The sequence below is a fragment of the Dermacentor albipictus genome, chromosome 3, assembly GCF_038994185.2.
Source record: "Dermacentor albipictus isolate Rhodes 1998 colony chromosome 3, USDA_Dalb.pri_finalv2, whole genome shotgun sequence".
Classification (NCBI taxonomy): domain Eukaryota; kingdom Metazoa; phylum Arthropoda; class Arachnida; order Ixodida; family Ixodidae; genus Dermacentor; species Dermacentor albipictus.
This window is the reverse complement of record NC_091823.1, coordinates 176,196,917-176,214,115: the sequence shown is the minus strand read 5'-3', so window position 1 is coordinate 176,214,115 and position 17,199 is coordinate 176,196,917. Positions and strand designations below refer to the sequence as shown.

Here is a 17,199-nt window from a genome sequence, read left to right as displayed (position 1 = left end):
GATGTTCTTGCGTCTTTAACTCCTGTTGCACGCGCACAGAAACGTAAACCGAAAAGCTTAACCTCTAACAACCTGATATTTTCCGGGTAGGGCATTCCATGGGTCATGATGCTTGTCTCCAGTGCCACAATGGCACGGCCATCGTGCAGCGCAGCCGACACTTCGTCGGACACTACGAACGGTCCTGAAATGAAAAAGACGAAATTGTTGGACATACGAAGTAAATTGGACATCCGCCATTCAACGAATGCAATAGATTATTGGCAGTTTTTGAACCCATCATGTAGTACCGCTGCCAAGGCTGCTTCATTACTTCCGGCTTCAACTCGCAATTTTGTAACTAGTCTTTCAACCGCATTCGGTCCACACAACGCAAGATCATCGTAACTCGGCTCAAGATAGTGAACTGGATGCTTGTGTATATACGCAACATTATTCCCGTCATTCGCAGTGATCTCGCGCGCTTGGCACGAAGTGGTTATATTGTATAGCCTTACGGCTAACCTTCACTGCTGCCCTCTTAGGCTTTAAGGTTGCTATTTTCAATTGCTAACATGAAAATGCGCGTCAGCGCCGGAAGATGACAGTGATTGCACACTTCTGAAAAACAGTTGTGAGCTCGCAGTCATGATTTGGTAATCTCGCCGTATTCACGCCAACCCATCCGCATGCATTAAAATGATTGTACATGTGTACGGGATTTCACGGCCATTTTACGCGACTTCAGTTCTCAGAAAACTGAAAAAATTATTTGTGTAATACGCCCATATAGCGGAGTCCATAAATCCTAAATAAAATTCAAGGCCACGTAAGTATCTCGACGTGGATAAATGCGACAGTACTGTGAGCTCTTCCCAGGGACGACTCATTTTACGGAACGCAATGGTATTCTTTTCACGTTGTGTTTTATTATTTCGCGCATCCCGTGCCTCGCCCTCATTCGCGTACTTGCGTGGACGTCCACAGGAGCCGGGCGCAGTTGCCGACAGATGTCGACGTTGAAGGTTCGTCCACCGGAGCGTACGACAGAACTCGCCGAACTGGCAGGGCTGCGACGCGTGGCGTTATTGTAGACCGGCTACCGGCGCGCTTTTTCTCTGCGACTGCGTGACTTTCTCTACAATCTGCGTCGAAGCATCGTCCATCGGGGCACACGACAGAACTCACCGAAATCACCGCACCGACCGGCAGTGGGTCAATGTCATGAACGCCTTCGCAGAGGGCAGGGCAGTATGGGAACGCTGGCGTGAAGAGCGGCATTCGAGCCAGCTGTGGAAGACGGCAACTACGAAGAAGAAAGCGCGACCAGTGGCATAAGTGCGCCTCCGTGACCACGTGACTTCTTGCGCCATCTCCGGCCGCACCACGGATTTTCCACTCCATGAGCGATGTAATGCTGTTGTTGAGTTTACTGGCGCATAAGCAACTAAGGCCACCATGCGCCAACCACAAGGTACAACGCCTCAAAAAAGCTGCATACCCTCAAAAAGTATTTTTCTGATAGAGGGCCCCAAGGATCCCAACAAATTAAATAAACACCTTGGCCTTATTCTCAGACATGAGAAAGTGGATGAGGTGTGCCACTGGATCTAAAGTAGAACAAGGTCGTGCTTTAGAATTTAAGAAAAAGGCCTTTTAAAAAGCTAAAAACACGAATTGTCTCAACCAGTGCATCCTCACTTAAAATAAATGAAGGATGAAATGTAATGTGTTCGCTGTAAAATGGCGTAAAATATTTTTTCTCAGTGTCTCAATTTCTTTGCATGATAGTAAGCTCTGCGTTACTGTAATTTCATCTTCGCATTTGTCACAAACAGGCTTGTCTGCTTTGTTAGCAAGAAATTGTAGGTAAGGTGTGTGTGTCTAATGCAGACGCGCCATAAGACAACTTCGATAAACCGTCCTTGGTGTGAACATGGCTTCCACCCTTGTATGATGGGTTTTACAAGGCGTAGCTTATTGTTCGTTTGAGTGATTCATGCGGATGGCCATTTTTCTATCAGTTTACGGCACACGAATTTCATGCAGCCTCTGTAAGGAATTCATATGTTTTTGATTTCCTTATACCGAGCTTTCGCTGCAAACTCATCTGCTTTCTCATTTCCGAAGATTCCGACGTGGCTCAGCACCCAGCAAAATTTGTTTTGTCGCCGCCTCCTGGCTCTTATGCTGTGTAGGATGTCACCGATAATTGGGAGAGCTGCATTCCTAGGCTGAAGTGCTGTAAGTGTGCTTTGTGAGTGTGTAAATAATGCTGTTTCAATATTTCATTTATTATTCTTTCCACATCCATAGAAATTGCATAACTCTGCGCAGAAAAAATTGATGCACATTGGGGCACCCATACTATTTTTTCGCAGCTATTCTGTATCTCGACACTACCCACGTAATGTGTAGGTTTGGAACCATCGGTATCAAATGCTCTGTATTCCGCATATTTTTCATTTAGTGCTAAACATTCTTGCAATATATTGTTAGGGAAGGATGAAAGAAGACAGAGGAAGGAGAAGATCGCGAGACGATGGCTGTGGCGTGTTTTTGGTGGTAAGCCATCTTAATTACTCCGACTTATCCTGTGTGTGTGTGTATATATATATATATATATATATATATATATATATATATATATATATATATTGCAGATACAGTATTTATATACTCCCAACATCCCCGTAACGTATTGGTGGGAGGTGCGGGGTACCATGGCTGGAAATGGAGCTCCGCAGTGGATGTCGCATCACCGTGCACAACATGAATGACGGTGAGCACGCGGGATCAACGTCGTTGCCGCCTCCAACGTCACCGTCGCCACCTACGTCGCTGTCACCTTTGGTTGTGTTTGTACAACCCAACGATTTTGGAACTTTCTGTGGAACCGATAGCGTTGACGTTGAAGAGTGGGTGGCTACGGATGAACGCGTAAGTGGAATCAACAGATGGGACCCTACGCTTATGCTAGGTAACATGTTCTATCTATAAGGCACGGCAAAGCTGTGGTACGAAAACAGCAAACAGGAGCTAACTAGCTGGGACCAATAGAAAGAGAAGTTCACAGAGTTGCTTGGTAAAGCAGCCGGCCGTAATATTGCCGCACAGCAGGAACTGGCCTCCCATACCCAATATCCCACGCAGTCCTTTGTCTCGTACATCCAGGACGTGCTGGCACCTAGCCGTCAAGCCGATCGCGACATGACACAAGCTGAAAAGGTCGGGTACGTGCTTAAGGGCATTACTGACGACGCCTTCATTCTGTTCATGTGCAATAGCTGTTTCACAGTTCATACCATCAATAAAGAGTGCCGACAATTCGAACAGGCAAAAAACCGGCGCGTCTTCCAACCATTCGCCAGACTCTCAATACTACCGCAACGTCGACGTGTGAAGATCAACCCGCACAGCAGCATGCGTCGCCATGGAATGACGTGGTGCGAATCGTTCGGCCTCAACTGGATGTAATGGCGCCCGTAGCTTTCTGTTCGCGTAGCCCTAGTGCTACCACTTTTTCGGTTCTCCTCGTACAAGCCATCGTTCGCGAGGAATTCGAAAACATTGGATAACATTCTGTCTGTCCTGTCGCCAATCCCAGAGCTAACGAACGCCCTTCTACTACTTTCGCTCAACCCCGACCCTTCTCACCACGTTATCGCAACCCGACTGTGTGGAGAACTGCGGACCACCAGCCGTTGTTTTTCACCTGCCGCCGTATTGATCAGGTCGCCCGATACTCTCACAACTCATGGCCCTCAACACCTCGCACGCCCGCAAGCGTGAGACATTTTCTTGAAAATGCCCTCAATCTTTCGCCTACCACCGAGTCTAACAGCGCTGACAACTCTGATAGGAATACACGGTACAGTCGCTCACCATCGCCGCGCGCACACCAGTCTCATTCACTGCAAACACGTCGCCCTTCTTCACGTTCGCAGCAGCAACGTCGTCTTTTGTCCCCTTTTGGCCAGACCCTTTCGAAAAACTAAAATGCAGCTCTCAGAGGTGGTGCTGCATTGCCTACTACTGGAGAAAATGCTGTGTCTGTGCCCACAAGGAGAAGCGTATATGACGTTAAAATAGACGGCATATCTGCCCAAGCACTCGTCCACACTGGAGCCCACGTTTCTTTGATGAGTGCTAGGCTGCGTAGACGTTTAAAGGAAGCCCTCAGGCAAGCAGCTGCCCGAGTGCTTCGTGTGGCCGAAGGCGGCGTGCTTGTTGTTCTTGGAATGTGTACTGGGCGTTTAAGTATAGCCGGCCGCCCTACTTCTGTTGTCCTGGCAGTGATCCTGGCAGAGAACTGCCCTCACGACGTTATTTTTGGATTGGGCTTTATCCACTAATTCTGCTCTCATCGACTGCGACACCAGCGTTCGTCAATTAGAACTGCCTCAACTCGCCGATGCTTCGAGTACCGCCCCATTGCAGTTGTACTCGCTTCATTATGCGGGTCTGTCACCGGAGGCAGTTACATCACTTTGACCGCTCAGCCACAGGTTCCTGAATATGAATGTTTGCTTCGCCCCATCATCGACGTGATTTTGAATAGGAACGTTGCTGTTACGCATACGCTGGTCACGGTTACTAATAACAACGTCGTTCTACCGCTTCTAAATTTCAGCCTGCGCCCTCAAGTCATACGGGCCGGCGTGTTCTTGGCCAGCCTTTCTAATGGTTCCGAATTTTACATTGAGGGTCTGAATGCCGAGAGTGGTTTACCTGTGCCAATCGCAGCTCAGATCTTTGGTTTCTTACGGTATATCCACACGACGGACGGCTCTACGAAAATCAGTTCCACGGACGGTTGATCCGTCGCTCGTGCTTAGCTCGTCCGGCTTCAAAGTGCATCCAGAAGACGGACTGGATGAGCAGACGATAACGCCGGAAAAGGAAACACGGCGGCATTGCCCGAAGCGGCTGCCATCCGCATCGAACCTATAGAGTCGTCGTCATTCACTGTGTGGCCCGCAAGTTTCGAATTAAGGCTTGTATTTGGTTCAAAGTTGTGTCTAGAAGCATCGACAGTAAAGTATTCGTGATGAGTGGGCACCGTTTCTGAAAGCCATACTCATATTCTCCGTGTAGGCTTCGAGTGGCTGTATTGGTTGAACATGGTCTCGAAGATGTTGCAGCGGCCCGGGCGGATCTCAGTGGCCGTAAGTTACAAAAGCTTGCTGGTTTCTACTCACTCTAGATGGCGCCATCGGTGTAACAAAGATTTTGTCATACATGCTTTTAACTTTCAATGAAGATGGATATCGAAAGGAAACGACGGTTGGCGGCAATCGCTGTTCTTTTGTCCTAATTGGATGAGTACTTGTTTCATTGAAAGAGGTCTTGTTGGCAAAAGGACTACATCGCCAACAAGCATCTCGGTATGCAAAACCACTTGTACCGAGAGCTGTTGGTCAGTGGCATTGAGGAATACGGGAAGTTGCTTCGAGTGACCAGAGAGCAGTTTCTTCAGTTGCTGCCAAATCGTCTCTTTCGCTCTCGTGTGCGCGTAACCGGTGAGAGTCACATCCCACAATGCGGGGAACTGCTCCCCGAGATGCAAGAAGGAGAAAGTTGCCTCGTCGCTGAAGTTCATTGCAGTCGCTCTTGCGCGAGTCGCGCAGCAAACGGGCACGAATGGTGTCAGCACCGGCGAAGCTTTTTCAGAAACATCCCGAAGCCGCGTGTGTTGCCGCAGCATTCGACCCCCAGAATCCGGATGCGAAAAATAACTCGGCATTTTCCGTCCGTGGGGGTCGCGGACGACGTGCGGAAGACAGAAACCCGTGACGCGTAGTTACCTGGTGCGCCATCCGTCGCGGAAAAGACGGATTTAGTCCGTCGTGAGGATCCACCATTAACGAATGACCTCGCGAAATGGCTTTCCCTTGACCGCACCTCGGCACAGGCCACGGACATACGTGTTCTGCTGTAAACGTACAGTGATGTCTATGATTTGGGCGACAGGGCTTTAGCCCAAACATCTGGTAATTACTATCGTATAAACACTGAAGACACGAATCCAATTCGTCGGTGTTCCTATCGTGTACTGCATGCTCAATGAGTTATTGAATCAGAATTGGGCAAAATGCTCCACAATGGGGTCATCGAGCCATCAGCCAGCCCGCCCTTGGGCTTCGCTTGTTGTCCACGTGAAAAAAAAGATGGTAGATGGTACTTGGCGTTTTTGCGCCGACTATCAGCACGTAGAAAAGATCACGCTAAAAGACGTCTACCTACAACCACGCATTGATGACGCCTTAGACTGCTTGCACGCAGCTAAATACTTCTCGTCCACCGATCTTCGATCCGGCTAATGGCAGATTTCAGTTGATGAAATGGACCGCGAGAAGACGGCCTTCATCACGGCGGATGGCTTATATCAGTTCAAAAGCTTGCCCTTTGGCATATGCAATGCTCGTGCGACATTTGAACGTATGATGGACCCTCTTCTGCGAGGCTACGAGTGGACCACCTGGTTTTGTTACCTTGACGACGTTATTGTTTTTTCTCCCACGTTCGGCAGCCACCTCAACAGACTCGCTGCCATTCTTGCGGTCTTCCAAAAGGCCGGCTTCCAAATGAACTCCACGAAGTGTCCATTCGGGCGCCATCAGATTACCGCGGTGGGACTCTTCGTTGACGCAACCGGTGTTCAACCAGACCCGGAAAAGTTCGCGCCGTACGCTGTTACCCTGTGCGATGTTCTGCTTCTGACGTGCACTGCTTCGTCGGCCTCTGTTCTTACTTTCGCCGTTTCATCAAAAACAATGCCGGCGTTTCTCGGCTTTTGCCAGATAAAAAAAATAACACGCAATTCTCATGGGGCCCGGAGCAGGCTCACGCGTTCGCCGCTCTCATGGGGTTTCTGACCACCCCTTCCACTTGCCCACTTTGATCCATCTGCACGGACTGAAGCCCACACTGACGCAAGTGGTCATGGCATTGGCGCTGTTCTCGCCCAACAACAGTGTGTGATAGCTTACGCCAGCCGCCTGCTTCCACCTGCCGAGAGAAGTTACTCCATCACCGAGCAGGAGTGCTTGGCTTTAGTTTAGGCTGTCGCCAAGTTCCGGCCATATTTGTACGGCCGCACGTTTTCTGTCGTTACAGACCACCAAGCACTCTGCTGACTGTCTTTGCTCTGGAAAATGACAGGGTTGTTTGATTGTTGGGATTTGCCGCTCCAGAAATTTTCAGTTATTGTCAGTTACAAGACTGGACAATTCCACAAGGACACTGACTGCCTCTCTCGTCACCCCGTGGATCCCTCTGATCCTGCTGCGTATGATCCGGAAACCTGCGTGGTGGCTTTCACTGACCTGACCAACATGCGCGCTGAACAACAACGCGACGTATCCTTTTACAGTCCACCATCACCGGAGTGCAATCTGGCAGCACTGGCGGCACGTGCCACATGTTCGAGCTGCACGACGGCATCCTCTACCACCGCAGTATGAACGCTAACGGCCCAGAGTTGCTCCTTGTCCTTCCTCGTCATCTGCGATCCGCCACGCGCGAACAACTTCAAGGTGTGCCGCTGTCGGTGCATCGTGGAGATTTGCGTACATATGACCGCGCACGGCGCCGGTTCTTCTGGAGGAGTCTCTACTTCCCTGTGCGTCGTTATGTCGCAACTCTGGAGACAAGGCTGGAGGCAAGACAGTGGGGGAATATGGCACATGCTCTAGGAATACCAGGGGAGAGTTATTAGTAGAATTTGCAGAACAGATGATGATATGTAACGTTTATTGGCGCAAGGTCCAAATGTGGCCAAAGAGCGACAAGGCAGGGGAGATGAGTACTAATTGGAATAATGGCTGATGTGACGTGGCTGTAGAGAGGCCTAAAACTGAGAGCTATCAGTTGCATAAAATGCACAAGGAATAAAAATATGAGAATGACTAAAGTAGGGTATGCTATAAGTATAGGATATACAACAATGGTGTAACAGCGTTACATGAATAAAAATGGACAGATGATTGTTGTTGAGAAATAGCACAACAGCCTCAGCTGATCCCTTCAGTACAAGGGCCTGGAGGCATGTGCTATAACAATGGTTCACATCGCAGGCATGGCCTCTGGCAAGAGGCCGTGTTACGAATTTCTTGCACAGATAACGTGGAGCGTGTCGACGTCGTTTAAAAAGGCTAAGGTAGATTGCATGTGAAATAACGGTTCTCTGCCTAGACACAGTGCCAAGTGAAGTGGTATACACTGACTGTATGCTAAAGGGAAGTTTTTTTCCTCTGGACTTGTGTTTCGCGGCATTCTAGGAAGACATGCTGAACACTAAGTGTCTCCCCACATCTACTACACATTGGACGTTCACCGCCACTCAACACAAAGCTATGTGTACGGGAAGTGTGCCTATTCTGAGACGACAGAATAAGACATCACTTCGTCTGGACTTGGTCAGTGATGGCCAGTATCCTAATTGTGGCTTAACTATGTGGAGTTTATTAAGGGTTTCAGAGTCCCATTTATGCTGCCAGTAGGTTCTGAGTTTTTTCCATAAGTATGGCTTTAGGTTTGAGACCGGAACAGCTGCGGACATGTTGCAAACTTTTGTGTCTAAGGAGGTAGTAATTCGATCTCCCACAACGTTACCTTCAATACCTCTGTGTCCAGGCACCCAGCATATCGTTACATGTTGGCGAGATGCATAAATAGTACAGAGGAGAGAGAAAAGATGTGCAATTACTGGATTTGTGTGGTTGAAGCATGACAATGTTTTCTCAACGCTCAATGAGTCTGTGCATATGACGGCCTTACGTAATTTTAACTGTTTGATGTGTTTCGCAGCGGACCACAGTGCACACGCCTCTACTGTAAAGATGCTTGTTTGAGGGCGCAGAACATTGCACTCGGAAAAGAATGGGCCGACGGCTGCGTATGGCATGCCAGCATGTGATTTAGACACATCTGTGTAATACTCTGGACAAGGGTATTTAAATTGTAATTCCAGAAAATGCATATGAATGTGCGCCTCTGGAGCGCGCTTCGTTACCTCCACTAATGATTTGTCACAGTCAATGATTCTCCACAAGCATGGTGGAAATGGCTTGGCAGAAGCCATTAGACTATTTTCATGAATATGATCTTCCATCTCGCTTAGCTTTGTCACACGGATCGAGAATGGCTCTCTGGCTGTAGGTTTGTTATCAAAGAGTGTTGCAGAGGTCATATCGTTTATGGTGGGATAACAACGATGGTTTCTGTTAGCATGTACTTTCAGAAAATAATGAAATGTAGACTATGACCGCTGCAGTTCGAGCGACCATTCATTCGATTCGACATAGAGGCTTTGAATCGGACTCGTCCTAAAAGCGCCGGTGGCGAGGTGGATACCAAGATGATGCACAGGGTCCAGCATCTTCAGAGCACTGGGTGTAGCTGAGCGATACACAATGGCATCGCAGTCTAAGCGCGATCGTACAAGGTTCCTGTAGAGGTTCATGGAGCATTTCCTGTCGCTTCCCTATGTTGTATGCTACAGTATTTTCAGGATGTTAATTATTTTAATGCATTTAGCTTTCAGATACTTGATGTGAGGAATGAAGGTTAGTTTTGAATAGAGTATTACGCCTAAAAATTTATGTTCAGTGTTGAGTGGTATGTGTTGTCCATGCAGCATAATATCAGGATCTTGTATCAAGCCTCTCTTTCTAGAAAAAAGTACACAAGAGCTTTTGAGGGGGTTTAGCTTGAAGCCATTTTCGTTTGCCCATTTTGAGACCTTGTTCAGTCCGAGTGGGACTTGGCGCTCGCAGACAGCAGGGTTAAAAGACTTAAATCCTAGTTGCACATCGTCTACATATATTGAATAAAACATTGAGGATGGAATGACTTTGCGCAGGGAATTCATTTTCACAATGAAGAGGGTGCAACTAAGTACGCCCCCTTGTGGCACACCAGTCTCTTGATTGAATAGCCTGGACAGGGCATTGCCCACTCTAACACGGAACGTGTGGTTAGTCAAGTAGTTTTCTATCACATTTAGCATATTGCTGCGTACGCCCATCGCAGATAGGTCTCGGCGGATTCCGAATTGCCATGTTGTGTCACAGGCTTTCTCCAAGTCCAGAAATACAGGGAGAAAAAATTGTGTATATAAGGCTCTCTAATATTTGCCTCGATGCGAACAAGGTGGTCTATTGTTGACCTACCCTCTCTAAAACCACATTGAAGGGGATCAAGCAGATGGTTGCTTTCCAGGAAATAGATTAGACGCCAATTTACCATTTTTTCATATAATTTACACATGCAGCTTGTTAGTGCTATTGGCCTATAACTACTGGCTAATGCGGGGTCTTTGCCTTGCTTATGAATTGGCATGACAATCGCTTCTTTCCATGAGGATGGAATATGCCCAAATACCCACATGGCGTTGTAAAGAGACAGAAGTGTGTTCAATCTTTCTGGATGCATATTCTTGATCATTGCATACATTATGCGGTCACGACCTGGTGCTGAGTTGCCGCAGGAACTGAGAGCAGCCTTCAGTTCAGCGAGACTAAACGGACGGCTGTAAGGTTCATCTGCTGCGCATTTTTGTTGAAGGCGCTCTCGCTCTATGCGTTCCTTGAACTTTAGGAAAGTGGGCGCATAATGTGATGCACTAGAAATATTTTCAAAATGCTTACCCAGGAAGTCTGCCTGATTTTTCCTAGTGTTGCCTTGAGCGTTTACGAAAGGAAGCGGTTGTGTTTCGCTGCCTTTTAATCTGTTCACCCCGTTCCATACCTTACCCTCATCCTTGTACAAATTGATACTACATATGTACCTTTCCCTGCTTTCTCGCTTAGCACGTCGACATGTTCTCCTGCCCTGTGATTTTGCCTTGAAATTAATGAGGTTCTCCGCAGTTGAAGAGTCACGAAGCAGGCGACAAGCTTTATTTTGTTTTTTCCGTGCTTCTTTGCATTCGTCATTCCACCAAGGCAAACGACGCATATTAGAAAGTCCGCTGGTTTGTTTTATGCATTCTTCAGCAGCGTCAACCATAAAAACCGTTAAATATGCCACAACATCATGTATGTTTAGAGAGCTCAAATCATCGTACTGTACATATGTAGTCTCCTGAAACAGTTCCGAATCCGACGAGTCGATTTTCCATCGGGGAATCTGTGGAGGGCATTCAGCGCGTTTTGTTAAATTCCAGAGAATAGGAAAGTGGTCACTTCCGTACGGGTTTTCCAGGACCTTCCAATCAAGGTACGGCATTAGAAATAGAGAGGCTATGGTTAGGTCTATTGAAGATTATGATTTGTGTGTAGTGCTATAAAAGGTGGGTTCGTTTTTATTTAGAAGAACTGCACCGGTACATAAAAGAAAGTCTTTTATAGTACGCCATCTTGCATCACAGCGTGAGTCGCCCCATGGCGTATTATGGGCGTTCACATCACCTGTTAAAATGAAGGGTTCCGGAAGTTAATTGACTAGAGTTCCAAGATCGCTTAGTTGCAAGTGATGTTGGGGTGGTATGTAGAGGGAACAGACCGTAACCACCCTGTCGAATAGAATCGCCCTAACCGCTACTGCCTCAAAATTAGTTTGATGGTAGAGGTGTTGGCAAGCAACTGGCCTCTGAGCTATAATAGCCACTCTACTAGACGCGGCATGGCCAGCGTCGCGATCTTTGCGGAATAATGTGTATTGTGTTAAGAAGTTTGTATTTGATGTTTTCAAGTGCGTTTCCTGAACGCAGAACAGTCTAGGATTAAACTCTTGCATTATTTCTTTTATGTCATCTAAGTTGTTTAGAATGCCACGGGCATTCCAATCAATAATCTGTACAGCCATTTTATTAGGATGAGAAATGTTCTGTGTTCAGGTGTGGTTTGGGGTACTTTAGGCAACAGGACCATCGTCTGGCCCTCTTATGGGTTTTTTGTTTGTTTTGGTGAATTCGAGAGAGCCACGCCGGTTTTTTGGCACGAAAGGTGCCGGTGTTGTGCCCATTGCCTCCTGGGAAGCACTGGACGCCCGCACGTGCAGGCTCCTAGTTTGTCAGACCTCGCCTGGTGAGGCGTGGTCTTGAGGCCCGACGTACCCGGGGTAACCGGCCTCTGTGCCTTGGTGGGTGGCGCATGTTGAACTGCTTCCACCTCAGGGGCGGGGGATGCCACAGCCAACGACTCGCTGCTCGCGGGCCGGGCAGGTGGCGCAGGCCAGTGCGGCGCTGCCCCCTGACGCGTCGCATCGGCGTACGTTGTGGTGTGGAATGGGGAGCACCTTTTCCAGTTGGGACAAGGTCGGGAGTATACTGGATGTTCACCTTCACAGTTAACACTGTGAGGTGTTGCTTCACATTTATCTGAGGCGTAGCCTTGGACTCCACATTTCGCACATGTAAGTTTACCACGGCAGCTCTGCTATCCGTGGCCAAATCTTTGAAATTGGAAGCATCTTCTTGGATTAGGGATGTATGGTCTAACAGCTATCCTTCTGTGTCCTGTTTCTATTGTTTGTGGCAGATCGCAAGCGGCAAAGGTAAGGATCGGGTGCTTTGTAGGAATTTCTTCATTTTCCCTTCGGATAATGATTCTTTGTACATTATATACGTTTTGCGCTTGCCAGCCCTCTAACAGCTCTGTTTCGGACAAGTCAATGAGATCTGCATCAGATACTACACCGCGTGCTGTGTTCATAGACCGATGGGGTGAAAAGGTAACAGGTATATCTCCAAATGCCACAAGTTTGTTTAGTGTGCTGTGCTGGTCTTTATCATGAATTTCAAGAAGGAGGTCTCCGCTCGAAATTTTGGTGATCTTATAGCCTGGGCCAAGTACATCAGTCAAGCCTTTTGCTACAAGGAATGAGGATACGGTTATAGCAGGTTTTCCCGTTTTTTCGCTGTGAACGACTTGGAATAGGGGGAAAATTTCTTCCGGCTTGAATAGGCTTAGTATTTCATCGGTGCGTCCCCTCTTTGGAAGGTGACAATCAAGTAGACGTGGAAAAGCAGGTGTTCTCATAATATTTCTGTCATTTTCGGCGGCAATGGCGGCCACCCACCATGGAGCCCAACAGGGGGACGCTGTAGCACTTAACGCGTAAGGCTACATACGCCAGCCGTGCAATGCTGCTGTAACCTAATATAACATACCCAAGGGAGCACATACACAAGGTTAACCCTAGCCGCCTAGAAAAATTAGGAAGTGACGGAAGAGAAGAGATGATAGGACAGTAAAAGAAAGAAGATAGGAAAGAAAAATATTGAAGAGGGAGACAGGAAAAGGCGACAGCCGATTTCCCCCGGATGGGTCAGTCCGCGGATGCCGTCCACGTGAAACAGAGGAGAAAGAGGTGTGTTGCCTCCGCAGGGGGGCCTTAAAGGTCCAAACACCCAGCATCGGCTCAACCTCCAGGATCCCTCTTTCCCAGGACACGGCTAAGTCGCGCATGGTTAGACGCGGGAGGGTCCAACACTCGTGTGCTCGGTTACGTGGTGTCGCAAATCAGCAAACACCTGCTTACGCAGACGTCCCTGCGGGGAGTTTGCAGAACAGAATAATATGCGTAGAACGAATACCTTCTTCCGCAAGCGGGATGTGCTGGAATGTATTTCTCAGCGGCTGAAAGCATGCTCCCGCAGGGCGCGCCGAGTCATTGCGCCTGACGCATGTATGGAACCACGTGTCACTGACGTCACGCTGGTTCTACTTAAACGGCTGTGGAAATAAAGACGGGGCTCTTTCCCCTTGCTGGCGTTTTGGACTACAGTCGTCTCCTGTCTTTCGTCGATCACGCACTGATAGCGGCGGCGCCGATACGACATGGTGTCAGAAGTTATGCGATCCACCCACTTTCGCAAAGCGATTGAAAAGAGCGTCGAGACGTCGTCGGAAAGGGAGGCTGCAATGGCCGCTGCATCGCCGCCGGGTCTTCAGCAGCCGCCACCACTGGACTTCGACACTACCTCTGAGTGGCCGGCGTGGATACTGCACTTCGACGACTATCGCTATGCGTCGGGCCTGAAGAGGCACAAGTACGCACTCTGCTTTATACCATGGGTCGACAAGCAAGGGACGTCTTCGCCACCTTCAATGTTTCTGCAGAAGATTCGAAGAAATTTGAGCTGGTCAAAATAAGTTCGACGATTACTTCAGCAAGGAGAGCAACGTTGTATACGAGAGCGCTTGCTTTCACAAGCGGCACCACATGCCTGGCGAGTCAATTGACCAGTTTATGACTGCTCTACACTTCTTGGCGGACAAATGCGACTTCGGAGAATTCAAGCAGCGCCTCACCAGGGACCGGTTCGTCGTGGGCCTGCGGGATGAAAAATTTTCCGAGTCACTCCAAATGAATCCCAAGCTGTCTCTCGCAACAGCTCTGGCGAGAGCCCGCCTAAAAGAGACCGTTCAACAGCAGCAAGACGAACTTCGAAACTGCAACGAAGTGCACGAATACACACCGTTCAAGCCATGTGAGCACGTCAATGTCGATGCAGTGGGATACCGCAGGAAACCGCAACGCAGCAAGGAAACCCGGCCGACATCATCTCATTCCGAGGGACCGTGCATCTTCTGCGGAGGCAACTCGCACCCAAGGACAGCCCGCCCAGCGAGAGGCCAGAGGTGCTTCAACTGCGGCTTAAAGGGACATTTCGGCAAGGCGTGCCTCAAAGGGACTTCTCCAGGCTACCAGCGAAAGGTACAAGTGTCGTCTGTACAAAAGGAAATTGGGAAGGTTTTTTTTTGGGCGCGGTCGAGGCGCCTCGCGCCAAAGCGCGTTACGTTCAGGTATTACTTAACTCCGTGCCTGTTTTTGCAAAGGTCGACTCAGGCGCAGAAGTGTCCGTAATTCCAGCATCATTTCCGGGACTTCCCACGAGCTTGGAAAAGGCTCACGAGGTCTTGACTGGCGCTAACGGTGACCGCTTAAATGTTCTGGGCAAGTTTCAGGCGGATATATTTGGAAGGGACAAACTTCGCGCCAAACGTGTTATGCGGTCAGTCCTTTGCGCCATGTACTGCTGGGTTTGCCGGCTCTCGAAGCGTTGGGAGTCAAGTTCGTTGACTCTGTGGCTCACAAGGAACCCAACTACGAAGTTTTGTGCCCTCAGGTTTTCAACAACTTGGGCACTATGCCGAGGGAGTATACAATAAGGCTTAAACCAAATGCTGTTCCACTTGCAATAAGCGCACCGCGCAGAATTCCTATACCGCTTCAGGAGCCTGTAAAACGAAAACTCGAGAAGATGGAACAAATGGGCGTCGTTAGTAAAGTCGAGGAGCCAACAGAGTGGTGTGCCGGGATTGTACCTGTACAAAAGCACTCGGGAGATGTAAGGATCTGCGTAGACCTTACGCAGTTGAACAAGTTTGACTTAGGAGAAAGATACACATTGCCTACTGTCGACCAAGCACTGGGCTCTCTTGCCGGTGCAAAATGGTTTTCCAAATTAGACGCGAATTCCGGCTTCCATCAGGTGCGACTCAGCAAGGCCTCAGAAGTGCTGACCACGTACATTACACCGTTTGGGCGGTACTGTTTCACTAGGTTGCCATTCGGTATTACATCAGCTCCAGAGTATCTTCAAAGAAGAATGTCCGAATTCCTGTCAGGCCTTCCTGGCGTCGTTAACCTGATGGACGATATTCTCATTTTTCGCGACAGCAAAGCGCAACATGACTCTAGACTATCGAACGTCTTAGCTAAGCTGGCCCAGTTTAACGTTACCTTAAACAAAGCAAAGTATGTGTTCCGTGTTCGAAGCATAAGTTTTCTGGGCCATTTACTCAGCGAGGAAGGCGTACAGCCGGATCCGGCCAAACTCAGAGCCATTAAAGAGCTGAAAGCACCCTGTGATATATCGCAATTACGCAGTGTTCTGGGCATGGCCAACCACCTAGGCTGTTTTTTGCCGAACTTGGCGCAAACCACTGCCCCGCTACGGGAGCTTTTGCACAAAGAGACCGACTGCGCTTGGGGCCCTGCTCAGAAGACGGCTTGTCAAAGCTTGAAATCTCTTATCTGCTCAGCAAAGTGCATGCCTATGTACGATCCACGCCTTCCCACAATTCTTTCGGCGGACGCCTCGTCTTACGGTCTCGGTGCCGTCCTTTTCCAGAAACAACACAATGGCGAGCGCCGGCCTATAGCGTTTGCTTCAAGGTCACTGACCAAAACTGAGCAGCGCTATGCGCAAGTGGAAAAGGAGGCACTAGCGTTAACATGGGCTGCCGAAAGATTCGACGAATACATAGGAGGTATTAAGGTGGTCCTTGAAACGGACCACAAACCTCTCGTTTCGTTGCTTGGTAAAATGCCTATTGATGTGTTGCCGCCAAGGGTTCAGCGCTTCAGAATGCGGCTGATGCGCTATCACTTTAACATTGTGTACGTTCCCGGTAAAAGCTCGATAACGGCGCACGCTCTTTCAAGAGCACCTACGAAAGCAGATAAACTAGCCGGTGAACTGACCCTCTCGGAAGTGTCGTCTTTCGTCAAAACATGTGTGCAAGGGCCTCAAATGGGTGACAATTTTGTTACCAGAATACGCGATGTGCAAAAGACTGACGTCGTTTGTCAAGCCTTGCTTAAGTTGTGTCACGAAGGCTGGCCGAAAAAACCAAAGCTTCCTTGCTACATAGTTCCGTACTGGCAGGAAAGAGCACTAATTGCTGAATGCAATGGCATGCTGCTAAAAGGGACCAGGCTGGTGGTACCTCAGTGCCTAAGAAAGGAAGTACTAAAAAAACTACATGATGGACATCAGGGAATCGCTAGAACTAGAGCTTTGGCAAAGGAATTGGTCTGGTGGCCAGGCATCGGCGAACAACTTGCGCTGCAAGTGAAAGAATGTGTTACTTGTGCGCGCTTTGTGAACCAGAACTCGGAGCCATTGATTTCTACCCCAACGCGAAGTTTCGCGTGGGAATGAGTTGGGGTCGACTTGTGCTTTATTAACAACTCTCATTGGACCATTCGACAATGGACCACAATTTTCTTGTGCAGAGTTTGATAAGTTTGCACATGATTATTGCTTTGGTCACGTCACTACTAGCCCTAGGTACCCTCAGGCTAATGGGGAAATTGAACGTATGGTGCAAACAATTAAGCGCCTGATCCTTAAATCTAAGGAACCGTACCTTGTTCTGCTTGCCTACAGGGCAACCCCAGGCATTGTGGGCCCTAGTGCGGCTGAAATCCTCATGGGCCGGCGTCTTAGGACAAGAGTTCCAATGGCGCCGCAGGTGCGTG

General features: G+C 48.7%; 1 protein-coding gene across 1 annotated transcript in view; it reads right to left on the bottom strand.

Annotated features, from left to right (window-relative positions):
• Window positions 1-17,199, bottom strand: part of LOC135900526 (uncharacterized) — a 1,275,659-nt gene that overhangs the window by 1,225,508 nt on the left and 32,952 nt on the right. Inside the window, exon 3 of the mRNA XM_070536290.1 lies at window positions 73-184. Within this exon, the coding sequence (XP_070392391.1) occupies window positions 73-184 (112 nt within the window). The remainder of the gene's footprint in view (window positions 1-72; window positions 185-17,199) is intronic.